This window comes from Vipera berus (genome assembly GCF_964194415.1).
Source record: "Vipera berus genome assembly, chromosome: 2".
NCBI lineage: Eukaryota > Metazoa > Chordata > Lepidosauria > Squamata > Viperidae > Vipera > Vipera berus.
This window is the reverse complement of record NC_138203.1, coordinates 285,508,710-285,536,177: the sequence shown is the minus strand read 5'-3', so window position 1 is coordinate 285,536,177 and position 27,468 is coordinate 285,508,710. Positions and strand designations below refer to the sequence as shown.

Here is a 27,468-nt window from a genome sequence, read left to right as displayed (position 1 = left end):
AGTTGGAAAGGACCTTGGAGGTTATCTAGTCCTACTCCCTGCTCAGGCAGGAAACCCTATACCATTTCAGGCAAATGGCTGTCCAGTCTCTTCTTAAAAACTTCCAGTGTTGGAGCATTTACCATTTCTGGAGGCAGGTTGTTCCACCGGTTAATTGTTCTAACTGTCAGGAAGTTTCTCCTTAGTTCTAGGTTGCTTCTCTCGATTAGATTCCATCTGTTGCTTCTTGTCTTGCCTTCAGGTGCTTTGGAGAATAGCTTGACTCCTTCCTATTTGTAGCAGCCCCCGAGATATTGAAACACTTAACCCTATTTTGTCCCCTTCTTTGAAGATGGGAACTACTGCTAAGCTTGTAAGCCGCCCTGAGTCTTCGGAGAAGGGCGAGATATAAATGGAATTAAAATTTAAAAAAAAACCCAGCTCTTTTCCAGTCCTCTAGTAATTCCCCAGTGCTCCAGGATCTTTTAAAAATATAGTTCAGTGGTTCTGAGGTCACATCTGCCAGTTCCTTGAGAACCTTAGGGTGTAATCCATCTGATCCTGGTGATTTGAACTCATATAGGGTGGACAGGTGCTCACTTACCATTTTTTTGCCTACCTTAACTTGTGTTTCTAATCTGTTTTTATGGCACTATTTTTGATAAGTTGGACTGTTTTTCCCCCTTGTGTAAAGACAGATGCAAAAACCGAGTTAAATACTTCTGCTTTCTTCCTGTTGCTTGTCACCTTCTTGCCACTTTCCCCCACTAATAGACCAATCATTTCCTTAACTTTTTTCTTGTTTTTTTACATGTTGAAAGAAGCTTTTTTGTTGTTATTTTTGACTTTGGTCACAAGACTTAGTTCATTTTGAGCCTTAGCTTTCCTCACTTCATCTTTGCAGGCATGGACTGTTTACTGATATTCTGCTTTAGCTATGTGCCCCTCTTTCTACTTTTTATACTTGTCCTTTTTATCTTTCAGTTTATTAGAGAGTTCTTTATGCAGCCATGCTGGTTACTTTTGAGAGCTGTTATTGTTCTTCTTTGTTGGTATTGTGCTAGACTGGACTTTCATTATCTCATTTTTCAAAATTTCCCAAGCTTCTTGAGTTGTTTTCCCCTTGAGGATCCTTGTCCATGGAATCGTTCCCAAGCTCTCTCTAAATGTATTGAAATTAGCTCTCTTAAAATCCAAGGCTCTAGTTTGACTGTGTTCTATTGTTTGTGCTTCCAGAATGTTGAATTCCAATATTGCATGATCACTCCCCCACAAAGTTCCTGTGGCTTCAACACCTTCCATCATTTCATGTCTGTTAGTGAGGATTATATCCAATATGGCTAATCCCCTAGTTCTCTACTTTCTGGGAGACAAAGTTGTCTGCTAGGTTTGTTAGGAATCTGTTTGATCTTCCACTTGGTGAAGAGTTTGTCTCCCAGTTGATTTCAGGGTAATTAAAGTCCCCCATTACTATTGTGATGTGCTTCCTACATACCTTAGTTAGTTGACTAGCAAAAAGTTCATCTATTTCCTCTGTTTGGTTGGGTGGCCTATAGTATACATCTATGGCAATGTCATTTCTCCCCCTTTTATATTGACCCAAATGCATTCAAGACTGTTTTCATCATTATTGTGCGCTATTTCTGTAGATATGTAGTTATTTCTTATATAGAGAGCAACTCCACCTCCTCTTTTGTTTGGTCTGTTTCTTTTAAATAATTTAAATCCCTCTAGCTGTGTGTTCCATTTGTGTGTTTCATCCCACCATGTTTCCGTAATGGCAACAATATCTTATCTGCCCTCATTTACCTGAATTTCTAGTTCACCCTGTTTACTGTTCATACTCTGTGCATTGGCGTATAGGCATTTGAGTCCTTTTTGACTGACCCTGTGTTTACTTTCTACATAACCTGTGTGGTGCCTGAGTTCCCCTATTTTCTTACCACTTTTTGGTTAGTGCACTTTGTGTGGCACTTGCTATTTAAAGCTTGATTTTGCTTGACAGCAAGGTTGATATTCTTGTCCACACACACTTCTATGTTACATGCACTGATAATCCTATAATTTTTAGATTGGTGGGGACAGGGATGTTCTGTATCAATTAACTCACTGTCCCTGTTGTTTAGTTTAAATATTCCTCCAGAAAATTTGTGAATTTATTGCCAAGTAACTCAGTCATTGTCCAGTCTCCTTTTGAAAGTCTCACTGATGGCGTACCCACAAATTTTGAAGGCAAGTTATTCCATTGGTTAATTGCTCTTATCATTAGGAAATTTCTTCTTAGTACTAGGTTGCTTTTTTCCTTGGTTAGTTTTTAGCTACTGTTTCTTGTTTTGCCTTTTGGTGCATTGGAAAATAGTTTGAATGCCTTGTCTTTGTAGGAGTCCCTCAAATATTAGAACAGTGCTATCATGTCTCCCCTAGTTCTTTTCACTAGACAAGGCATATCCAATTCATGTAACCATTCTTCATACATTTTAGCCTTCAGATTTTTTTTTTGCTCTTCTCTGGACTCTTTCCACAGGTTCAGCTTCTTTTTTATATTGCGGTGACCAAAACTGGATGCAATATTCCAAGTGTGGCCATATTAAGGCTTTGTAAAGTGGTACTAATACTTCACTTGATTCTCTCTCTCTATTAATGCAGCCTAGCATTGCATTGGCTTTTTTTTTGCTGCTGCCGCATGCTGTTAGAATAGGATAGAGCTGGAAGGGACCTTAGAGGTCTTCTAGACCAGCCCCTTGCTCAAGCAGGAGAACCTATACCATATGAGACAAGTGACTGTCCAGTCTCTTCTTAAAAAAACTCCAGTGATGGAGCGCCCACGATTTCTGAAGGCAAGCTATTGGCTCATATTTAAGTGATTGTCCACTAGGACTGCAAGATCCCTCTCACAGTTACTTGCAATAAGCCATCTTTCACCTATTCTGTACCTATACAGTTGGTTTTTCTTAGCTAAGTGTAAAACTCTTTTCTCCCTTTGGGAATCTTGATCCTTCATCCCCAAAGTCCATGATAAAACTCTGTTCTTAGATTTAAATTTCTATGGTTAAATATTGTCTTCTCAGTAAAGAAATACCTGTGGGATTTTATAGGTGCCCAACATGTTTGAAATGAGGATGGAGATGTCAGCATTGGCCCCTTCAAGAACGGCAAGGGTGTTTTTCTGCCTTCCACATCTGTAGTTGGGAACATTGGCCTCTCCATCTGAAAGCAGATCCAAAAGAGCATCCAAAGTAATTTGCTCACTGAAATAGTGTTCATAGATATTGTATCCCAGAGTGAGGTTAGGTAAGAGATTCCTAGAATCCTGGTGGAAGTGGTGGACAGCATAAAGGAAGGAGAGCATTTTCCAGTATTTTGTGTATTGTCCCCTGCATGTATAAATATATTAGAAAATGAATCAAAAGAACATTTTCCTGAAATACTATTCAATATTCTACTTCACTCAGTATTCTTATGTGAGAGTTAAAACATTCCTAAAAATATTAATATAGAAAACTGGTCAAATTAATACATTTTAGTACTAAAAATTTTCAAATCCTGTTTCAAAAGTACTATCTCAGTTTATAACAAGAACAGAAAGTCAATTTTATGAATGGGTTGATATTTTGTAGCATTTTAGAATGGATTGTTTAATTTCTCTTAATAGGGGTGGCTGATATCCTGAGATATCTCACATATTTAAATGCAATACTTAACATATTTAATTCATGTTATGTCTAAAAAAATCTAATTGTTACAAACCTTTGCTTATTCTGATTTTATAAATATCTTTGGAGTTGGACCAAGAATTCAATCTAGTTTAATAGATATTCTCTCTATCTCAACCTTTTAGTATAAAATCATTTTAGCCAGCTTTTAATATTTGGAAATTTTACCTATTCTTTAATATTAGTATAGATTATAATGATAAAAATTGAAAGGGTGATTTAGGAGATAAATTCTACAGTCTAATTTACTAGATGTAAACATAACCCAAGCACACCATTGTGATAATCAGGATCTTTGTATTGGATCACTATTTTAGAATATTTTCATTTTTATTGAACTTGGGAGCATTAAATACTTGTCATAAATTCATAACTGGGAATCATAAACATTTGCCAAATCAGTGAATAAGTACATTCTTAACTGTGACTCTTTCATCTCAATATCTATGGAGATTCTCAGTCATGCATGTCATGGTTGTCTCAAAGGTGTTTTTCAAAAGGCAACTGTCCTTTCGTTTTTCAGTTTTCCCTTGAAAACATTTCACTTCTCGTCCAAGAAGTTTCTTCCATTGCTCCTTCAGCAACATGATCCCAGTGTTCTGCTATCTAAGCGGTTGCCACAAAGAAGAGGGGCTCAACATATTGTCCAAAGCAACAGAAGCAACAGATGGAAACTAATCAAGGAGAGAAGCAACCTGGAACTAAGAAGAAATTTCCTGACAGTGAGAACAATTAATCAGTGGAATGACTTGCTTCCAGAAGTTGGGAATGCTCCAACACTGGAAGTTTTTAAGAAGAAAGTGGACAACCATTTGTCTGAAATCGTATAAGGTTTCCTGCCTGAGCAGGGGGTTGGACTAGAAGATCTAGAAGGCTAGAAGATCCTTTCCAACTCTGATATTCTGTATTCTGTTGCCTTTTAAAAAGCACCTTTGGGACTTTCGTCTCAATAGTTAATCTTAGAGTAGAAAAGAAATTGTGAAGCTTCTCCCATCACCATTTCAGGGAGAAAATGGAGTACTTCTAAGAATTTGCAACCATGTCATTTTCAGAAGTCAAGATCAGTTTGAGGATGACTTTCTTCTATCCTTCATGGGCCAGAGAGGAGTAAGGAGGGACCACCCCATACTCCATACACATAATGTAGCTCTGCTTAAAGGAAGTGAAGAAAGGGAATGTTTGTTCTGCACATTGAAAGGAAAGCAAAGATCTCTACTTTGACCATCTTACTTGATAGGTGCTGAGGAACCTCATCATCTGCAGGACGTAAACTGGGTAAATTAGAACAGAAAGAGAGCAAAAGTAGCAGATCAAGCAGACAATATCTGGTTAATTTCAGAGGGCTGAAACTGACTTACAAGAATAATTGAATGGAAGGAGTTTTGTTGAAGCTAAATGGTAGAAACCTAGCTTGGGTTGCAGAGATTATCCCACTTATGAGAAAATCTCCTGGCTTGTAATAATTCTGCGAATAAACTTCTTCTTGCTCCAGAGTCAAGAGGCATTTGGCTTTGCGCTGCTGAGAAGCTCCCTGAGGCCACAAAAGCAGCACAAGGAGAAGTAGAAGCAACATGATGTCATGGCCTGATTCACTGGGGTGCATTGCAGATTTCTTCTCAAAGACAGAGAAGAGCAGGTAGAAGAAATAAAAACTCTTTTCCAAAATACAATCTTCACTGGAGGAGCCAGGCAAGTTTCACATCTGAAAAGGAGGGGAGTAAACACAGCCCCTGCCTCCCTTAAAAATCTCCTCATGCTCTCTTTCTAATGAGAAGATATAATGCAGGATTCCTCTGGTGTGTGGCTTTGACATCAAAACATGTTTTTGATGTGCTTGTTGACCAATCTGCTCAATAATTCTAGTAAGGTCTCTTGAGACTTAATTGAAGGACAACAAATACATCTCAGTGATCAGGCTAATTGTGAGGGATGGAAAATCCCCTCTAGAAACTTTGAATTATTCAGCAGGTAGGTGCCCAAAGGGAGAACTCACAAGCGATAGCTTCAAACTTGGAAAATGGGTACTGAGGGACACTGGAGAATTTGGCCCCAAACATTTAGCATGCCCATGAATATGAATAGTCTCAAAACAAAGTAAAATTATATTCTATGTTCTTCTGCACAGCAGTGTACAATTGAAAAAGAAAGATTCAAGAGTACACGTAGTCCTCGGCTTACGACCACAATTGAACTCAAAATTTCTGTTGCTAACTAAGACATTTGTTAAGTTGGTTTTGTCCCATTTTATGACCTTTCTTGCTGCAATTTTTAAGTGAATCCCTGCAGTTGTTAAGTTAGCAACACAGGTGTTAAATGAATCTTGCTTCCCTATTGACTTGGCTTGTCAGATGGACACAAAAGAGGATCCCATGACCTCAGGACACAGCAACCATCATAAATAAGAGTCAGTTGCCAAGCTTATGAATTTTGACCACATGGCCATGGTGATCCTGCCATGGTTATAAGTATGAAACATGGTCATGTCATTTTTTTAGTGTCATTATAACTTCAAATGGTCATTAAGCGAACTGTTGTAAGTTAAATGTCTATGGAGATTCTCAGTCATCTAGATCATTGTTGTTCTAAAGGTGCTTTTTTTTTACAAGGCAACTGACTTTCTTGTTTTTCTTGAAGATGTTTTGCTTCTCATCCAAGAAGCTTCTTCAGCTCTGACAGAATGGTGGGGAATGGAAGGATTTATACTCCTTGCAGACAGCTAGTCATTTGCATTCTTTTGGTGAGTCGTTAATGCTACCTGGAAGCTTATCTGTGTTGCCAGGGACACCTGAGTAGTGCAAATGGGTGTGGAGCCTTCTTGGAACTGATGAAAGGACTGTGCTGTAGACTGGAGATAGATAATATCATATCCCTCCCCCTCTGTTGAGAGAGGGCTGTTCAGTTTTGACAAAGATGGACTCTTTGACCCCCTCTTTCAAACCAGCGGTCCTCTCTGTCCAGAATATGGACTTTGCTGTTGTTAAAAGGGTGACCTTTGTATTTTAAATGGAGATAGACTACTTGCGGGAGACTCATGGGAGGCTCATGTGACAGCACTGGCAGCAGGAGGAAGCAGAGGTATGCTGTGTGGCCATCTGGCTTGTGCAGGTCTCCCGCAAGCCTGGCAGCCATGCAGCACATCTTGATTGCCTGCCTTCCCCTGTGCCTCTGCCTCCATGCTTGGACTTACCTGCACTGCATGGGCTGCTGCTGCTGCTGCCGCCAGACAACGTCACCTCTTGTGCTGGCCATGCCCACCCCTGGGCTTATTTTTATATTAGGAGCACGCTAAAAAAAATCAAGCTAGGGCTTATTTTCTGGGTGGGACTTATTTCTGGGGAAACATGGTATTTTTTCAATTAATAAGGCTTTTATTAAAGATAGTGCCTAAAGAGACAATTCTGAATGATGAATGACTTCTAAATTAAAGAAATATATTTACTGAGATGTAGAGGCACAATTCAATGAAGCTATGAGCTATGCCGTGCATGGCCACCCAAGACGGAAAGGTCATAGCAGAGAGTTCTGATAAAACGTGATCCACTGGAGAAGGAAATGGCAAACCACTCCAGTATCTTTGCCATGAAAACCCTATGGACAGTACCAAAAGGCAAAATGATATGACGCTGGAAGATGAGCCCCTCAGGTCGGAAGGCGTCCAATATGCTACTGAGAAAGAGCAGAGGGCTAGTACTAGTAGCGCCAGAAAGAATGAAGCGACTGGGCCAAAGCCAAAAGGACGCTCAGCTGTGGATATGTCTGGTGGTGAAAGGAAAGTCCGATGCTGTAAAGATTCTTTCTGCATAGGAACCTGGAATGTAAGATCCATGAATCAAGGAAAGCTGGACGTGGTGAAACAAGAGATGACAAGACTAAACATTGACATATTAGGTATCAGCGAACTAAAATGGACAGGAATGGGTGAATTTAATTCAGATGACCATCAGGTATACTACTGCGGGCAAGAATCCCTCAGAAGAAATGAAGTAGCCTTCATAGTCAATAAAAAAGTAGGAAAAGCAATACTGGGATACAACCCTCAAAATGACAGAATGATCTCAGTTCGAATCCAAGGCAAACCATTCAATATCACAGTAGTCCAAGTCTATGCCCCAACCACCAGTGCTGAAGAGGATGAAATTGACCAGTTCTATGAAGCCCTAAAGCACCTTATAGAACTAACACCCAAAAATGATGTCCTTATCATCATGGGAGATTGGAATGCTAAAGTAGGAAGCCAAAAGATAACTGGAATAACAGGCAAGTTTGGCCTTGGAGTACAAAATGAAGCAGGGCACAGGGTGATAGAATTTTGTCAAGAGAATACGATGGTCATAGCAAACACTCTTTTCCAACAACCCAAGAGACGGCTTTACACATGGACATCACCAGACGGTCAACACAGAAATCAGATTGACTATATGCTCTGCAGCCAAAGATGGAGAAGCTGTATACAGTCAGTAAAAACAAGACCAGGAGCTGACTGTGGCTCAGACCATGAGCTTCTTGTTGCAAAGTTAAGGCTTAAATTAAAGAAAGTAGGGAAAAGCGCTAGGCCAGTCAGGTATGAATTAAATCATATCCCTGTTCAATATACAGTAGAGGTGACAAATAGATTTAAGGAATGAGATCTGATAGATAGAGTGCCTGAAGAACTATGGACAGAGGTTCGCAACATTGTACAACAGGTAGCAACCAAAACCATCCCAAAGAAAAAGAAATGCAAGAAAGCAAAATGGCTGTCTGAGGAAGCTTTGCAAATAGCTGAGGAAAGGAGGGAAGCGAAAGGCAAGGGAGAAAAAGAAAGATATGCCCAATTAAATGCAGAATTCCAAAGAATAGCTAGAAGAGATAAGAATGCCTTCTTAAATGAACAATGCAAAGAAATAGAAGAAAACAATAGAACCAGAGATCTTTTCAAGAAAATTGGTGAGATGAAGGGAACGTTTCATGCAAAAATGGGCATGATAAAGGACCAAAATGGCAGGGACCTAACAGAGGCAGAAGAGATTAAGAAGAGGTGGCAAAATTACACAGAAGAACTATACAAGAATGAGCTTAATGTCCCTGATAATCACAATGAGTTGGTCACTGACCTCGAGCCAGACATCCTAGAATGTGAAGTGAAGTGGGCCTTAGAAAAGCTGAGCAACAACAAAGCTAGTGGAGGTGACAGTATTCCAGCTGAGCTATTCAAAATCTTAAAAGACGATGCAGTAAAAGTGCTACACTCAATTTGCCAGCAAATTTGGAAAACTCAACAGTGGCCACAGGATTGGAAAAGATCAATTTACATTCTAATTCCAAAGAAGGCAATGCCAAAGAATGTTCAAACTATCGCACCATTGCACTCATTTCTCATGCTAGTAAAGTTATGCTTAAAATTCTACAAGCTAGACTCCAGCAGTATGTGGATCGAGAACTACCAGAAGTACAGGCAGGATTTCGAAGAGGCAGAGGAACTAGAGATCAAATTGCTAACATACGCTGGATCTTGGATAAAGCTAGAGAGTTCCAGAAAAACATCTACTTCTGCTTCATTGACTATGCTAAAGCCTTTGATTGTGTGGATCATAACAAACTGTGGCAAGTCCTTAAAGAGATGGGTATACCAGACCATCTTATTTGTCTCTTGAGAAACCTATATGCAGGCCAAGAAGCAACAGTGAGAACTGGACACGGAACCACTGATTGGTTCAAAATTGGGAAAGGAGTCCGGCAAGGCTGTATACTGTCGCCTTGCCTATTTAACTTATATGCAGAGCACATCATGAGAAAGGCAGGGCTAGATGAATCAAAAGTTGGAATTAAGATTGCCGGAAGAAACATCAACAACCTAAGATATGCAGATGATACCACTCTAATGGCAGAATGTGAAGAGGAACTAAAGAGCCTCTTGTTGCGAGTGAAGAAGGAGAGTGCAAAACTTGGGTTGAAACTAAACATTAAGAAAACCAAGATCATGGCATCTGGCCCTCTCAATTCCTGGCAAATAGATGGGGAAGAAATGGAGGTAGTGACAGATTTTATTTTCCTGGGCTCCAAGATCACTGCAGATGGGGACTGTAGCCAAGAAATTAAAAGACGCTTGCTCCTTGGGAGGAAAGCCATGGCAAATCTAGACAGCACACTAAAAAGCAGAGACATCACCCTGTCAACAAAAGTTCGTATAGTCAAGGCTATGGTCTTCCCAGTTGCAATGTATGGCAGTGAAAACTGGACCATAAGAAAGGCTGAGCGCCAAAGAATTGAAGCCTTTGAACTATGGTGCTGGAGAAGACTCCTGTGAGTCCCTTGGACTGCAAGGCGATCAAACCGGTCAGTCCTAGAGGAGATCAACCCTGACTGCTCTTTAGAAGGCCAGATTCTGAAGCTAAAACTCAAATACTTTGGCCACCTAATGAGAAGGAAGGACTCACTGGAGAAGAGCCTAATGCTGGGAAAGATTGAGGGCAATAGAAGAAGGGGACGACAGAGAATGAGGTGGCTGGATGGAGTCACTGAAGCAGTAGGTGCCTAGAAGTAATAGGAGTAGAAACATAAGCTTTGTGTAAAGATCAATGGCACAATGGAAAACACAGTTGGTGGTCAATGGAGATAGACTAGAAGGAAAGTAGGCATGAGCTTAAATGGACCCCAGAAGATGGTAGAGGACAGGAAGGCCTGGAGGAACATTGTCCATGAGGTCGCGATGGGTCGGACACGACTTCGCAACTAACAACAACAAGAGGCACACAGTAATTCTAAGCACTCACTGGAAAAATACATGGAGAAAATTATTATTTTTTACTTTTAGTCAAAAAAGGTTATATTTCTCTTGGATTTATCAAATGAAAAGCTCCCTGAGGCCACAAAAGCAGCACAATGAGAAGTAGAAGCAACATGATGTCCTGGCATGATTCACTGTGGTGCACTGCAAACTTCTTCTCAAAGACAGAGAAGAGCAGGTAGAAGAAATAAAAACTCTCTTCCAAAATACAATCTTCAATGGCCTTCCTAATTCAGGAGCCAGACAAGACTTCACATCTGAAAGGGAGGGGAGTAAGCACAGCCCCTTCCTGCTTTAAAAATCTCCTCATGCTCTCTTTCTAATGAGAAGATATAATGCAGGATTCCTCTGGTGTCTGGCTTTGACATCAAACATTTTTTTTGATGTGCTTGTTGACCAATCTGCTCAATAATTCTAGTAAGGTCTCTTGAGACTTCATTGAAGGACAACAAATACATCTCAATGATCGGGATAATTGTGAGGAATGGAAAATCCCCTCTAGAAACTTTGAATTATTCAGAAGGTAGGTGCCCAAAGAGACAACTCACAGAGATACTGTGAAACTTGGAAAATGGGTACTGAGGGACATTGGAGAATTTGGCCCCAAACTTTTAGCATGGCCATGAATATGAATAATTTCACAACAAAGTAAATTTATATTCCATCTATGTTCTTCTGTACAGCAGTGTGCAATTGAAAAAAAAAGATTCAAGAGTACAGGTAGTCCTCGGCTTATGACCACAATCAAGCCCAAAATTTCTGTTCCTAAGAGAGACATTTGTTAAGTGAGTTTTGCCTCATTTTATGACTTTGCTTGTCAGAAGAATGCAAAAATGTATGACATGACCTCAGGACCTTGCAACCATCATAAATATCAGACAGTTGCCAAGCATTCGAATTTTGATCACATGGTCATGGGGATCCTGCAATGGTCATAAGTGTGAAAAGTGGCATGTTATTTTTTTAGTAACTTTAAATGCTCACTAAGTGAACTATTGTAAGTTTAGGATTACCTGAACCAATTGTTTTGAATGCTCACAAAGTGGGGGTGGGGTGGGGTGTCATCAAAAACATTTCCCGTTGATTTTATTCCTTTTTTTTTCCTTTTAAAATTCAGCAAAACTCAAGATAAAGTTTGGGTTGCCTGGCATGAGAGGTCTCATAGTTGGCCTCAGTTAATCCAAGGGCAATTTGGCTCTTTCTTTAAAAAAGCAACAATGAATAGCCTGTTTCTTGGTTTGAGAAAATCACTGCTCTTTATGAAATTAGAATAAACCTTGATTGTATATTTCTTCAATTAATTAAACATTCAGTGGGAGAGGCTGTCTCTCGTGCCAGCCCCTCTCCCTCAGTTCCAGTCAGCACCCTGCTTCTGATAATCTCCCCATGTGGCCTACCTCTGGGCAGCTGCATCTTCTCCTTCCCCCACGGACACCGCCGGCCTTCCCAGGCATCCTGCTTCTTCGGCCGACTGCCAGCTGCTTCCTGCTTCTTCGGCTGCCTGCCAGCTGCTTCCGGAAATGCTGGTAGGCATGGCTGCTCAAACGGGCCTTCCTGCTGGGTCTGCCACCAAACAGCTGATTCAGGAGGCGTTGGAGAGGGCTACGCGGTGACTGGAGTGTCCCGGTGGCTGCACTGCTGACCGGTTATGCGTGGGGACCGGTGGGGCAGCGGAGCATTTGGAGCTCCCTGCTGGGATGGCTGCCGGCCAGAAGAGCCCAGGAACAGACTTCTTTGGGTTTGCGGAGGGCAGTTTGGGCTGCGGTGTTCCTTGTGCAGCTGGGCACGGTGGGGCCAGATGTTTAGGAATAAGGGTGGGGGTTACATGGTCTACTTACCTGGTTGGGGGTGGGCAGCCTGGGGGGAGACAGGCTGACGAATGCGCGTGGGGTTGGCATCTGGAGACAGCAGCAAACGGAGCTGTAGGGGGGGAGGAGGAATTATATGGAAATGTGGGCAGATATTGGTCTATGGATTGAGGGCAGAGCCCTGTACCTGGCAACTATGTAAGCATTGGGAGCGGTGCTGACTTTGTTTTCACTTTATGTGCATTGGAGCTGAATAAAGCAACCTCTGTTTTGTCACACGTTCCTGTTGAAAATTCGTGTTTGCTTTCATTGAGGACGTGTAGTTGACAAGATAGTGCCTAAAGTGACAATTCTGAATGATGAGTGACCCTTAAATTAAATAAATATTTTTACTGAGATGTAGAGACACACAGTAATTTTAAACACTCAGCTGAAAAAATACACAAAGAAACACATTATTTATTTACCTTTAGTGAAATAGGGTTATGTTTCACTTGGATTTAACAAATGACATTGTTAGCCAGTAATTCATAACAATTACTATTTTATTTTAACTTTAAATGTTCTTTTGTATTCAGATCTGGCTTCAGAATGATAATGTAGCACTTGGGGATGAAGATACAGCCCAATAGACCAGCACTGGAGGCCAAGATGGAGAAGACCTGCACAGCCACCATGTACTTCCCTTTGGTACTCAGGTAGGTGGGTACAAAGGAGACCCAGACACTGCAGAAGACCAGCATGCTGAAGGTGATCAACTTGGCTTCATTGAAGGTTCCAGGTAGATTCCTGGCCAGGAAAGCTACTGTGAAACAGATGGCAGCCAGGAAGCCCATGTAGCCGAGAGCACAGTAAAACATGGCAATAGATCCTTCATTGCATTGTAGGATGATCTCTCCAGGCTGAGAGTGTAGATCAGAGTCAGGAAATGGGGGAGAAGTGCCAAGCCAGCTGCTGCAAATGACTATCTGGATACCAGAGCAAGAAAGGATGATGGAGTTGGCCAAACTCTTCCCCAGCCATTTCTGAACTTTATTCCCTGGTTTTGTGGCCAAGAAAACCAGCACCACTGTGATTGTTTTGGCCAAGACAGAAGAAATGGCAACTGAGAAGATAATGCTGAAGGTTATCTGTCGGAGAAGGCAGGTGACTCTCCTTGGCTGGCCAATGAAGAGGAAGGAAGTGAAGAAGGAAAGCAGGAGGGAGACCAGGAGGATGTAGGAAAGGTCTCTGTTATTGGCTTTGATGATTGGAGTGTCTAGGTATTTAATGAAGATTCCCAAGACAAAGGCTGTTGTTAAAGACAGGAACACGGTAATGGAAATTAGGATGACCCCTAAATAGTCTTTATAATTTAGGAAGGTTTTAATCTTAAGAATACAGTGATCTTGACTGATATTTGGATGCTGATCTTCTGGACAAGGGGTGCATTTTTCTGAATCTGAAAATAGGAAGAGTATTGGCCATCTTAAAGCTGGTTCTTTCACCTTTTATTGAAGCTACAATTTGCATAAAACTAGTAAGGAATGAATGTTGAGAGATAAACATAAGAATGAAGATACAGAATGCTGAAATAGATAATGTATTTCCTATGCAGAAAACTCTGTAGATCAGCCTGTCTACGGTGATTCTCAGTCATCCAGGTCATAGTTATCCCAAAGATGCTTTTTCACAAGGCAGCTGGATGTTTCACTTCTCACCCAAGAAGTTTCTTCAGCTTTGACTGGATGGTGGGGAATGGAAAGATTTATACTCTTTGCAGACAGCTGGTGATTTGCAATCTTTTAGAGAGTTGTTGAGGACTCTCCACACCCATTTGCACTACTCAGGTGACCCTGATGACACAGATAAACCTCCAAGTGGCCTGAACAACTCTCTAAAAGAATGCAAATGACCAGCTGTCTACAAGGAGTATAAATCCTTCCATTCCCCACCACCCAGTCAGCTGAAGAAGCTTCTTGGATGAAAAGCAAAACTTCTTCAAAGAAAAACAAGGAAGTCCAGTTGCCTTGTGAAAAAAGTACCTTTGAGATAAATCAGTACACTGACATCAAATATATGCAAAGTAGAATAGATAAAAAAACTGAAAAATAAGATTAAAAAAAACCAATCAAGAAACAACTTCTAGAAGCAAGAAAAATCAAGGAAGCACTGGAAATAATAAAGCTGTACATAACAGCTGTAACCAAAGAAAATGAGCAGATATGAAACTTGAATTGCACACTAAAATCTCGAATTTCAGTTACGGGTTTCTACCAGTCCATCAATGAAGATACTGCAGTGAACCAGTCAACACCTGATGAAGAAGAAACAGTGCAATTCTATGCACACTATGGGACAACCCAAAGAAATATAACACGAATAAAGCTTGTTTAATAAAGTGGGTAAGAAAGAAGTAGAGGATGAGAAAGTGAACAAAATTTAAAAAAAAAGCTGAAATGAAAGAACTTGTAATAACAGCATAAATAGTGAAGAAAAGGGCAAAGAAATTCATTAACCTTTCAGCACTGGGTGAAATGAGCTGTAAGGTTTTTGATTGAAACATCTGACTGGTCTGCATTCACTTGCTGTCCTTGCAGTTTATCAACATCTGGAAAAACCTACCTGATAATGAAAGATCCAAAAAAGGGGCAGCACAGGACAACTACAAGCCAATTATCTGCTTTTTACAAGTTTCAAATTGGTAACTGATGTGGTAGCTGATAAAGTGAAAGAAAGTAAAACAAGAAAGTCCAGTTGCCTCGTGAAAAAGCATCTTTGGGATAATGAGGGAAAGAGAAAGATGGATTAAGAGAGGATTCTTTCAAGGAGACCCACTATGATGAATAGGATAGGATAGGATAGAACAGAACAGAATAGAATAGAATAGAATAGAATATATTTTTAAAATTATATTAAACAACATCTGCCTATCTGAGTCCCCTCTGATGTCACCCACCTTCCTGGGTGGAGATGGTTCCTTCTGCACAAGGAATACAGTCATAGCAGCAGATGGGCTTCCCTTCCTGAGCCACCTTCCTGAATCCGGGATGACAACTTTCCACACACCTGGAAGGAGGGAGGGGCTGAGGAGGGAAAGGAAGAACATTCAGAATATGAACTCGTTTTGAGAAAAAATAGGAAAGGATGGACCACCTTATCAAAATGAATTAGCTGTGGCTTAAGATACACTTAGGGTTGGAGAAGATGATGAAAAAACAAATAGAATTCAAACCAGAATTGTTTTTGTTAGGAATGATAGGTCCCAACTATGACAAGGAGAGCGGATACCTAATATTACATGTACTGACAGCAGCGAGAATTATGTATGCCCAATACTGGAAAAATGAAAAGTTACTGACTGAAGAAGTATTAAATATGAAAATATTGGATTGTGCAGAAATAGATAATTAACTTTAGACATTAAAGAGAAGAGCATTCAGTTTACTATAGAACTTGGAATAAATTCTATCAATGGCTAGATAAATGAATTAGAGAGAAAGGAATGTGATATGTAATTTTGAATTTATTCGAGTAAGGAAAATACTATACATTGAAAACTTAGTATTGTCCGAGGACATCTCCGTGGTCATGTGGCCGGCATGACTAGACGCCAAAGGTGCACGGAACGCTGTTACCTTCCCACCGGAGTGGTCCCTATTTTTCTACTTGCATTTTTACGTGCTTTCGAACTGCTAGGTGGGCAGAAGCTGGGACGAGTAACAGGCGCTCACTCTGCTACGCGGATTCGACCCGCCAAACTGCCGACCTTCCGATCGACAAGCTCAGCGTCCTAACCCACTGAGCCACCGCGTCCCTTCTTCGTTAAACTACACATACCCAATTCCAGCAACCGTTCCCTATTTTCCTAATTCACTTTTTCACTTTTCCTAATTCACTCTAAAGCTTTCCCTGCGCAGAGCCTTAAGTAACACCAGCTGCCTGCAATTAGTGCAGGTTCGCATCCCACCAGGCTCAAGGTTGACTCAGCCTTCCATTCTTCTGAGGTAGGTAAAATGAGGACCCAGATTGTTGGGAGCAATAAGCTGACTTTGTAATAATGCTGCTTGTGTGTGTGTGTGTGTGTGAAAGCCCTAATAAGCAGGCATATACATAGAATGAAGGCTATTGCTAAGCACATTGATTTGTGCTTTAAATTGTAAGCCGCCCTGAGTCTTCGGAGAAGGGCGGGATATAAATGGGATAAAAAAAAAGAAGACCAAATGGGAGTTCCGCTCCAGGTTTTCCAGCCAGCCAGCCCAGTTCCTGAGTCAAATGTGTCCTTAGAGCTAAGCAGCTGCTCTGACTGCTGCATTCCCCACCTGCCTTTCAAGTTGGGATAGACTATAGCTGCTCTTCAACTTTAGAAGGAAAGACACCCAGACCCCAGCCTGTAAAAAATCACAGACTGCAGCTTCTTCTCCAATTGGTCCCGCTTTCCCTGCACAGACTAAATGGGAGATCCGCACCAGGTTTTCCAGCCAGCCCTGTCCCTAAAGTTTCAGCACCCGGCGTATAAGACGACCCCTGACTTTTGAGAAGATTTTGATGGGTTAAAAAGTCGTCTTATATGCCGGAAAATAAGAAACAAGAAAAAAGTTAAGGAAATGATTGGTCCATTAGTGGGGGAAAGTGGCAAGAAGGTGACAAGCAACAGGGAGAAAGCAGAACTATTTAACTCATTTTTTGCATCTGTCTTTACACAAAGGGAAAAAACAGTCCAACCAACCAAAACCAGTGCCATAAAAAAAACAGAATAGAAACGCAAGTTAAGATAGGCAAGAAAATGGTAAGTGAGCACCTGTCCAGCCTAGACGAGTTCAAATCACCAGGACCAGATGGATTACACCCCAAGGTTCTCAAGGAACTGGCAGACGTGATCTCAGAACCATTGAATTATATTTTTCAAAGATCCTGGAGCACTGGGGAACTACCAGAGGACTGGAAGAGAGCTGATGTAGTTCCCATCTTCAAAAAAGGGAAAAAAATAGATCCAGAAAACTACAGACCTATCAGCCTGACCTCAATACCTGGGAAAATTCTGGAAAAGATAATCAAACAACAAATCAGCGAACACCTTGATGCGAACAAAGTTATCACTAAAAGCCAACATGGGTTTGTCAAAAACAGATCATGCCAGACAAACCTTATTGCATTCTTTGACCAAGTGACAAAACTAGTGGACCAGAGGAATGCTGTAGATATAATTTACTTGAATTTCAGTAAGGCATTTGATAAAGTAGATCACAACCTACTACTTGATAAGATAGAAAAATGTGGGTTAGATAGCATCACCACCAGATGGATTCATAGCTGGCTGACAGGCCATACTCAGCGTGTGGTCCTCAATGGAACTGCATCTACATGGAAGGAAGTGTGTAGTGGGGTGCCCCAGGGCTCTGTTCTGGGCCCAGTGCTCTTCAACATCTTCATCAACGATTTGGATGAGGGGATAGATGGGGAACTCATCAAATTTGCAGATGACACCAAGCTGGCAGGAATAGCCAATACTCCAGAAGATAGGCTTAAGATACAGGAGGATCTGGACAGACTCGAACACTGGGCGCTATCTAACAAAATGAAATTCAATGGTGAAAAAAGTAAGGTTCTGCATTTAGGCAGGAAAAATCAAATGCACAGGTATAGTATAGGTGGTACCTTGCTCGATAGTAGTAACTGTGAGAGAGATCTCGGAGTCCTAGTGGACAATCGCTTAAATATGAGCCAGCAGTATGCTGCAGCTGCCAAAAAAGCCAACACAGTGCTAGGCTGCATTAACAGAGGGATAGAATCAAGATCACGTGAAGTACTAATACCACTTTACAATGCCTTGGTAAGGCCACATCTGGAATACTGCATCCAGTTTTGGTCACCACGATGTAAAAAAGATGTCGAGACTCTAGAAAGAGTACAGAGAAGAGCAAGAAAGATGATTGGGGGACTGGAGGCTAAAACATATTGGGAACGGTTGCTGGAATTGGGTATGTGTAGTTTAATGAAGAGAAGGGTGAGGGGTGACATGATAGCAGTGTTCCAATATCTCAGGGGCTGCCACAAAGAAGAGGGAGCCAAGCTATTCTCCAAAGCACCTGAAAGCAGGACAAGAAGCAACGGATGGAAACTAGTCAAGGAGAGAAGCAACCTAGAACTAAGGAGAAACTTCCTGACAGTTAGAACAACTAACCAGTGGAACAACCTGCCTCTAGAAGTGGTGAATGCTCCAACACTGGAAGTTTTTAAGAAGAGACTGGCCAGCCATTTGTCTGAAATGGTATAGGGTTTCCTGCCTTAGCAGGGGGTTGGACTAGATGACCTTCAAGTTCCCTTCCAACTTCTTCTTCTTCTTCTTCTTCTTCTTCTTCTTCTTCTTCTTCTTCTTCTTCTTCTTCTTCTTCTTCTTCTTCTTCTTCTTCTTCTTCTTCTTCTTCTTATTATTATTATTATTATTATTATTATTATTATTATTATTATTATTATTATTATTATTATTATTATGTCAAGAAACATTTTAGAAGTGAATATAGCAAAGAAGATCTTAGTCCAAATCAGTGGAGGAAATACCATCAAGGCAACTAACACCTGAGCTAAGAAGCCTTCTGGTCTTGGGTCATAGCAATGCACCTGAGGGATTTTGGGGCTCCGCACCCCACAACTGGTTTCACCCTGCCAGGGGACCCTAAATGGGTCGAAAGTCATCCCAGAGAGGTGACAAAGAAAGAGGTCCCTCCTGCTGATTGCTGAATGAGGGCGGTTGATATGTTTGATCTGAGGGAAGCCCTCTAACCCCACAAAGAAAGGCTAGCCACACCTTGCTGATTAGCCCAAGCTACTGGCAGCTGAAGTCCAAAAGCATTAACCAGAACAACTGTGAACAGCATGCTTGGAACTGGGTGAGAATATTGATCTTCTCTCTCCTATCTTGTAACTGATTACCTGAAAAAGATCCCCAAGAAGCAAAAAATCCTCTGAAAGTGAGAAAGGAGGGGACTGTACCCCCACCCTTCCATAGATGGAAATGGCGAATTAATGTTTATGGGGACAGAAATATATTGAAATGAAGTGATTGAAATGTACAATCACTTAAATATGAGCCAGCAGTGTGCTGCAGCTGCCAAAAAAGCCAACACAGTGCTGAAGGCAGGACAAGAAGCAATGGATGGAGATTAATCTAAGAGAGAAGCAACCTAGAACTAAGGAGAAATTTCCTGATGGTTATAACAGTTAACCAGTGTAACAACTTGCCTCCAGAAGTCGTGAATGCTCTAACATTGGAAGTTTTTAAAAAGAAATTGGAAAACAATTTGTCTGAAATGGTATAGGGTTTCCTGCCTGAGCAGGGGATTGGACGAGAAGTCCTCCAAAGTCCCCTCCAACTCTGTTATTCTGTTATTAATGTTACATTATTCAGATCAACATTGGATGGAATACAGGTAGTCCTCGACTTACAACTATTTACTTAGCAATAGTTGGAGGTTACAATGTGACTGAAAAATGTGAGTTGCGATCAGTTCTCATGCTTGCAATTATTGCACGATCCCCAAGGTCAAACAATCAAAATTTGGGCACTTGGCAAGAAGTGATGTTTATGATGTTTGCCACATCCTGGGCTTCTGTGAATACCATGTATGACCTTCTCAGTTGTCTACTGACATGCAAAGTCAATGAGGAAAGCTGGATTTGCTTAATGACCACATGATTCACTTAACAACTGCAGTGAATAATATATCAGTGTCAAATAATATATCATTTACCTTCAAGAACTAATGGGATAAAATTGATTGACATTTGATTTCCCCTTCTGAATTTGAGAGCCACTATATTACTAAAGGCATTAAAAGGTATGAAATGAAACCAATACTCACTTTGCTCAGCATTTCCATTTGTGCAGTAATATTTCGGTCGATTGTGAATTTCTGTTTTTCTAGATGCCCCAATGTCATTCCAGTTATGGTTTTATTGGCAGAAATTACAGAGGTTGTGATGTCTAAGTTAGCCGCCAGGTCTCCTTTCTCATCCAAGTATACGCCTTCCATGGAATTATTATAAAACTGAGGGTTCTGGAGGAAGGAGTGAAGCTGGGATGGAAAAGAGAAAACAAGGTTTAGGAAGGAAGTCAAAATTTCTTCCATCTATCCTATAGCCATCATTCACTGCTTCAGCTTGCACTTCTGTGCTTTTTGAAGGAAGGTGAACATCGCTTGCACTGATCAGTCTCCTCTTCTAGGTTATTGTAGTTTGGCTTTTATTATAGAAGGTTGGGGAGAAGAGAAAATGACTCTCTATATAGAAGATGAATTGGATGCTTGTAGGAGACGTCCTGGCAGATCTTTTGGTTGGAGTTAAGAGAGGGATCACACGAGAATCCCTGTGTAACCCCAAGTGGACGAAGACCAATCCATGGACCCTTATCTAACTCCAAGCAGGTGCTAACCATTCATCTAGAAGATTCCTGTGCATAGGCTGTTTAGCAATACATCAGTTTAATTGGACTTTCATATGTGGACCTGATCTTTTGCATATGATGATACTGCTGCTGAGGAAAAAAAAGTATATCACAGAAAACATAATGTATAAATCCCGGAGAAACGTCTGCCATTTTCTTTGCCACTTTCTGAACTTCACTGAATTGAATAATCTATTAAATTCTCATAGATGCTCACACACTTGCCTACCACTTCCATGGCCCAGTTCTGAATGGGCCACAACCCAGGACTGGCTGTGGCCCAGGGGTTGGGGAGCCCTGATATAGGGTCTCCTGCTTGAGCTGGGGACTGAAGACCTCCAAGGTCCCTTTCAACTCTGTTATTCTGCCAGTCTCTCTTTCACCCCTGAGAATCTCTCTTTCGAGAATGAAGGAGACTGACTCTACTTAGAGAAGTTGGAATTGTGCTGATGCTTGTTCAGACCCTTCCTCATGGGTTGTGTCTAATCAATCTTAGAGTAAGAGAATTGATTGCAGCCAAGGCTCTGGACCATTGGAGCAAAACTTGAGATTTAGCAGGTGGTAGAGCCTTAGCTCAAACCGGTCAGTCCTAGAGGAGATCAATCCTGACTGCTCTTTAGAAGGCCAGATCCTGAAGCTAAAACTCAAATACTTTGGCCACCTAATGAGAAGGAAGGACTCACTGGAGAAGAGCCTAATGCTGGGAAAGATTGAGGGCAATAGAAGAAGGGGACGACAGAGAAGGAGGTGGCTGGATGGAGTCACTGAAGCAGTAGGCGTGAGCTTAAATGGACTCCAGAAGATGGTAGAGGACAGGAAGGCCTGGAGGAACATTGTCCATAGGGTTGTGATGGGTTGGACATGACTTCGCAACTAACAACAACAAGAGCCTTAGCACTACTCCTTAGCAGACATTTATACTCCATCAGTGGGGAGAGCTCTGAAGAGGAGAGGACATAGCTGTGTGATTGTGTGCAAAGAGAAAACTCAGAAAGGAGGGAGAGATGCAATGTAATTGTCAAGAAGCAGATGTTGTTGTATGAAATGAAGAACAAAGAGGGTGTCAGGTTCACAGTTGTGTCTTGCTATTCTGTTGGTTGGCGGGGGGATGTTGGCATTTTTGGGATGCTTTCACTTTGCTGCAACACTTGGGAATTAGGGAGAGGAATTGTCTTTGGAGATGGGACAGACTCCTTCCCAGCTGGTTTTTGCCAAGTTCCAAAGCTGTTGTGCCCTCAGAGTGACCTGTTATCGACCAGCATCTCAGCATTCTCAAAACATCCTTGCAGCATCACATTGGCTGCCAGTGGACTGGTCGAGGGGTTGGGACTTGGGGAAAATGAAAGAATTGGTTTGTGCTCTGCACAGGACCTTCAGATTCCACCTGACTTTTCTGCAACCACTTTCTCTCAGTAAAAGTTCTTTTACTGCAACCAGTTTTGGTCACCACACTATAAACAGATGTTGAGACTAGAAAAAGTGCACAGAAGGGGAATAAAGATGATTAGGTGATTGGAGGCTAAAAAATATGAAGAAGGGTTACAGGAACTGGGCATGGCTCATCTAGTGAAGAGAAGGACTACTTTACTCCTATTCTATTCTATTCTATTCTATTCTATTCTATTCTATTCTGTTCTGTTCTGTTCTGTTCTGTTCTGTTCTGTTCTGTTCTGTTCTGTTCTGTTCTGTTCTGTTCTGTTCTGTTCTGTTCTGTTCTGTTCTGTTCTAGAATTCAAACTTGATTCAAGTCAATGGATTCAAGATTCTTGCTTTCCTGAGGGATCAGCTGGGGTAGGTCCTTACAGATGGCCGGTGGCGAAGGCAACATATTCTCATTACAGATTCATTACAGAATATATTTTTTTCAAAATAGTTGCACAGAAGTCATGTATATCATGGAGAAGACGTACCTGCCAAGGCTTCAGACTTTGGGCCTCCAACCACTTGCCAACTTTTCTCACTGCCCTCCTAGATTGGGATAAATTGGCCGAACTCAAGGCCCGTGCCACAGCCCAGATCGTATTATAAATGAAATAACTATCTAGAGCCAGGATCTGTTCTGTCTTCTCTCGGGGTAGAGACTCCAGGTCTTCTCTCTCTCTGCATCGCCTCCAGATTTTCACAGAGGATGCAGCCTTGGCATATGAACATCTGAAGCTTTCCTCTAGAAATTGATCCATGAAAGAATACAGGAGCTTAAATCCACCATAGTTTGCCACTTTCTTCGTTTTCATGAGAAAGGAAAAAATGGCATGGATGTTGTGGAAAGAAGAGATAGAAACCTTCAGACCTAAAGTGAAGTCCCAGCGGGCTGTTGTGATCCAAATTTTTCCTACAATGGGTTTCTTAAAGGCCGTGAGCACTTTTTCTATCACTGCTATGCCTTCTAGGAAAGAACTCATCTCTGCATGATAAACAAAGACATTGACTTGTTTCCACTTGTTGTATTGACTAAATTTTACTCTGAACTCACTGGCAATCACTGTGAAACTTTGTGATATAACCGCACAAATGCCTTTCTTTGTCAGCATAGAAATCAACATATTCATGAATCTCTGGCCATTGCTAGTGTCTGGAGCCACCAAACCAACCAGCGTCCACTTGAAATGGAGGAGAAGTTTGATAATTCCTGGATATTGGACTCCTTCAATGGGGACCATTGGATAGAAAAAAGGAAACTGAGTCTTGTCACTCAGAATGTGTGAAGCAAATGTGTAACTGATCTGAGAAGGAGAGAAAATAAGTAGATTATAATTTGGGATCCATGAAGACTCAATATGAAGATGCTTATCCATATGAAGAGAAAGGACTGCCTCTTGCAGTGAAGACCCTTTGGTGGGGATGTCTCTGCTGCTTTAGCTTATACAGTACATTGCTCCTCTTCGCACTGCTCTTTGAATCCAGCACTTTGCTATCACAATGAACCACTAGGGTCAATCAATCAATCAATTTATTGCTTGTACCAGTGGTCCTAAAATCTTAAAAAAGTGGCCAATATTAATACAAGACATTAAAATATACCAAAAAAATCAGTGAAAATTAACAATATTATAACAGCAAGTAACAGAATAACAAAATTGGAAGGGATCTTCTACTACAGCCCCCTGCTCAAGCAGGAAATCCTATACCATTTCAGACAGATGGTTGTCTAATCTCTTCTTAAAACTTAGGAACTTTTGATAGAACATTCTCTTTTGTTTAGAAGCAGCCTGTGCAAAGTTTACTAATTTCCACAGCATTATCTCCTTGTCTACGTTCATTAACAGAATAACAGAATTTGAAGCAACCTTGGAGGTGTTGTAATCCAACCCCTTGCTCAGACAGGAAACCCTATACCATTTCAGACAACTAGTTGTCCAATCTCTTCTCAGAAACCTCCAGTGTTGGAGCATTCACAACTTCTGGAGGCAGGTTGTTCCATGAATGAGGCCAAGTTAATTTTCTAAACAAGAGTGGGTCCAGAAATTTTCAACATGCTGAAGCAGAAATAGAGCAGTACAGTAAATAATGGGTAAAATTTTCTATAATTTCCTTGGAGCAAGAGGGTGGGGGGAGAGATATTATATAAGATCTTGAGAAATCTGCCCTCTCTATAGTTGCAGATGCCATTTGCTGGAGCCCAATCTCCTAAGTGCCTCTTGAAGGAATGGCACTGTAACACACCTCAGATAATGTTCCAATTCAATTTGGGTTTTATTAAATCTGTACCAAGTGGGAATTTTATTTTGTGATAATATAAATGTATTTCTTGGGGCACACGAGAGTGTCTCAGTCTGGATTTGGACTATGACGGGAGAAAAAGCATAGCTTGCTTTCAGAAGTTGTGGGTGCTCCATCTCTGGAGGCTTTTAAAAAGAGATTGGACAGCCATTTATCTGAAAAGGTGTAGGGTTTGCAATATTGGCGAATATCTGTAGCTCATGTGTAGGATGAGGGTGAAGGTTCGTTCTCTGAGTGTGTGGGTTCCATTACCCACAATGTTTCATTACCAGGCTAGAAGTTTAGGTAGTGTCAGTGTTCTTGCCAGTTTGATTGCAGCAAAACGCACATCATCGGCCAGGCTACCACTCGCCATGCTCGTGAGTTCATCAAACCCTAGCACTCCATAAACAACTCAATCAACAGCCACATCAATCTACAAACAGCCTACGAACCCCTCAGAATCCAAATCAACTGCACAGCCAACCAGTGACAGCACCAGCCTCAACCAACCCATGCAAACCTCCCCTCTCACCGATGATTCACACCTAACCCCTCACAAGACCCTCACCTGATACACCCACACCTGATACCTTTATAAATAGAAGTGCCAGCATTGTGACAAATGAAGAAACTGTAGCCATTTTACTTTTCTCTATAACTTTCCATTCTATAGTTGGGGATTCTCATGTAGACAGGCAAAGGAGGGTCGGGAGAGGAAGAGAACTATGCATTCTTAGTTAGTCGAAACAAGTGCAGCTGCAGACATATTAAATGTCAGAGTGAATAGTAGCATTTTGGTGGCAAAAGGGTGGGGGAGAAAAGCCTGCATTTAATTGTAATTGGAGAATGTGATGTGTGACAGCTTGATTTGGGGTGGGAAATGCAACTTGTAACTTTGTATCAGGGGAGGGAACTTTTAGTTTGGGGTTCAACTATGTAAGTGCCGATACTTTGATTCCTAAATAAAATGTTTTTTGAGGAAGAAATTCTTGCCTTGGAGTTCTTTTAATTAGTTTCATCTATCGGAACCATGACACAGAAGAACACGGACATTGCCTAAACTCTGCTGAAGATGTTACCTAGCCTGGTAGTGAGATGTTAGGAAACATCTTGGAGAATGACTGTTCACCCTCATGGTAGGTCTTCTGCTTGAGCAGGGGTTGGACTAAAAGACTTCCCTTCCAACTCTGTTATTCTATCTTCTATGATCTGTAACTGAACTTTCATCCTTAAAGTATCACTTTCATTATCAAACGCCATTTGATATGTTCTTTTAGCTCTGATTGAAAGTCGCAAAACTAACAGTTGTCTTCCCAGAAAAGACACACCTGTGGGATTTTGTAGGCATCCAGAAAGGTTGAGATCTGAATGGAGATATCAGTTTCTGCACCTTCAAGAACCACCAATGGGGTTTTCTGCCTTCCACAGCTGTAATTGGGGACATTGGCCTCCCCAGCTGAAAGCAGGTCCAACAAAGCATCGGCAGTCATTCGTGCATTGAAATAACCTTCATAGATATTATAACCCATTGTCAAATTAGGCAGGAGATGAGGATCCTGGTTGATCTCCTGAAGAGCAAAAAGGTAGGAAAGCATTTTCCAGTATTTTGTGGATGAGCTCCTACAAATTTAAGTATAGGATAAATTTGGTGAAAACTGTGCTTTATTTAAAATAATTCACTACTATGCTTCTAATTCAGTTAAGAACAAAAGTTTCTATGCCTGAATTACAACAACCATTTGATTAAATTATTCTTCCAGCTTTCTGTAGTTTCCTAAAAAATAGTAAAACAGTATTTGTGCTATAGTACTATAAAATAGTAAAATGTTAAAATATCTTACAATATATTTTAAACATGTCCCAGCTTACAGGAAAAAATATATTATTAGCAGGGATTTTCTTTTGTTTCTGCTTTACAATTTTATTACTTATTTGGATGGCTTGTTTCCATTCTCCTAATAAATGTAGGAGACATTCCCTGATGTCTCATACATTTCAATTCAACTCAACTCAACTCAACTCAACTCTGTTGCTGTTGTTAGTTGCGAAGTCGTGTCTGACCCATCGCGACCCTATGGACAACGTTCCTCCAGGCCTTCCTGTCCTCTACCATCTTCTGGAGTCCATTTAAGCTCACGCCTACTGCTTCAGTGACTCCATCCAGCCACCTCACTCTCTGTCGTCCCCTTCTTCTCTTGCCCTCAACCTTTCCCAGCATCAGGCTCTTCTCCAGTGAGTCCTTCCTTCTCATTAGGTGGCCAAAGGACACTCAACTCAAGGACACTCAAAAAAAAAATCCCTTCTTCACATCTATGGAGATTCTTAGTCATCCAGGTCATGGTTGTCCCAAAGGTGCTTCTTTATGAGGCAACTGGACTTTCTTTTTTCTCCTTGAAGACATTTTGCTTTTCATCCAAGAAGCTTCTTCAGCTCTTTCAACAGTTCCAAGAAGGCTCCACACCCATTTGCACCACTCAGGTGACCCCAAGGACATAGACAAACATCCAGGTGGCCTCAACGACAGTCTAAAAGAATGTAAATGACCAGCTGTCTGCAAGGAATACAAATCCTTCCATTCCCCACCATCCAATCAGAGCTGAAGAAGTTTCTTGGAAGAGAAGCGAAATGTCTCCAAAGAGATAAGTCCAGTTGCCTCAAGAAAAAGCACCTTTGGGACATCCTTTCTTCACACACACAAACAGAACTAAAACTGTTTTAACTGTTTGTCAAACCGTCAAATGTGGACAGTGAAATAAATGATGTTTTAAAATGATTCTCCAGAACAAATGCTGTCTTTATTTTACTACTCTAAAATGAGTCAAGGTAATCATGCCAATCTCATAATTAAAATATTACACCCAGAGTTTTGCATATTATTCAAATAATATCAGAATTGTTGACACTATAGAACCTAATTAGCTTTTTTAAAAAGAATGGTAGAATAACAAAATAACAGTTGGAAGGGACCTTGGAGGTCTTCTACTCCAACCCCCTGCTCAAGCAGGAAACTCTATACCATTTCAGACAAATGGCTGTCCTTAAAAGCCTCCAGTGATGGAATATTCACAACTTTTGGAG

At 41.1% G+C, this 27,468-nt stretch overlaps 1 protein-coding gene across 1 annotated transcript; it reads right to left on the bottom strand.

The window, feature by feature from the left end:
- Positions 1-12,060: 12,060 nt before the first annotated feature.
- LOC308663050 (vomeronasal type-2 receptor 26-like) lies at positions 12,061-24,763 on the bottom strand (the record flags this gene model as incomplete). Its single annotated transcript, XM_081319192.1, has 7 exons — positions 12,061-12,237; positions 12,297-12,378; positions 12,822-13,707; positions 15,205-15,331; positions 20,108-20,320; positions 22,599-22,656; positions 24,678-24,763. 7 exons carry the CDS (start codon positions 24,761-24,763, stop codon positions 12,061-12,063), a joined length of 1,629 nt encoding a protein of 542 aa, XP_081175318.1.
- Between the last annotated feature and the right edge of the window lie 2,705 nt (positions 24,764-27,468).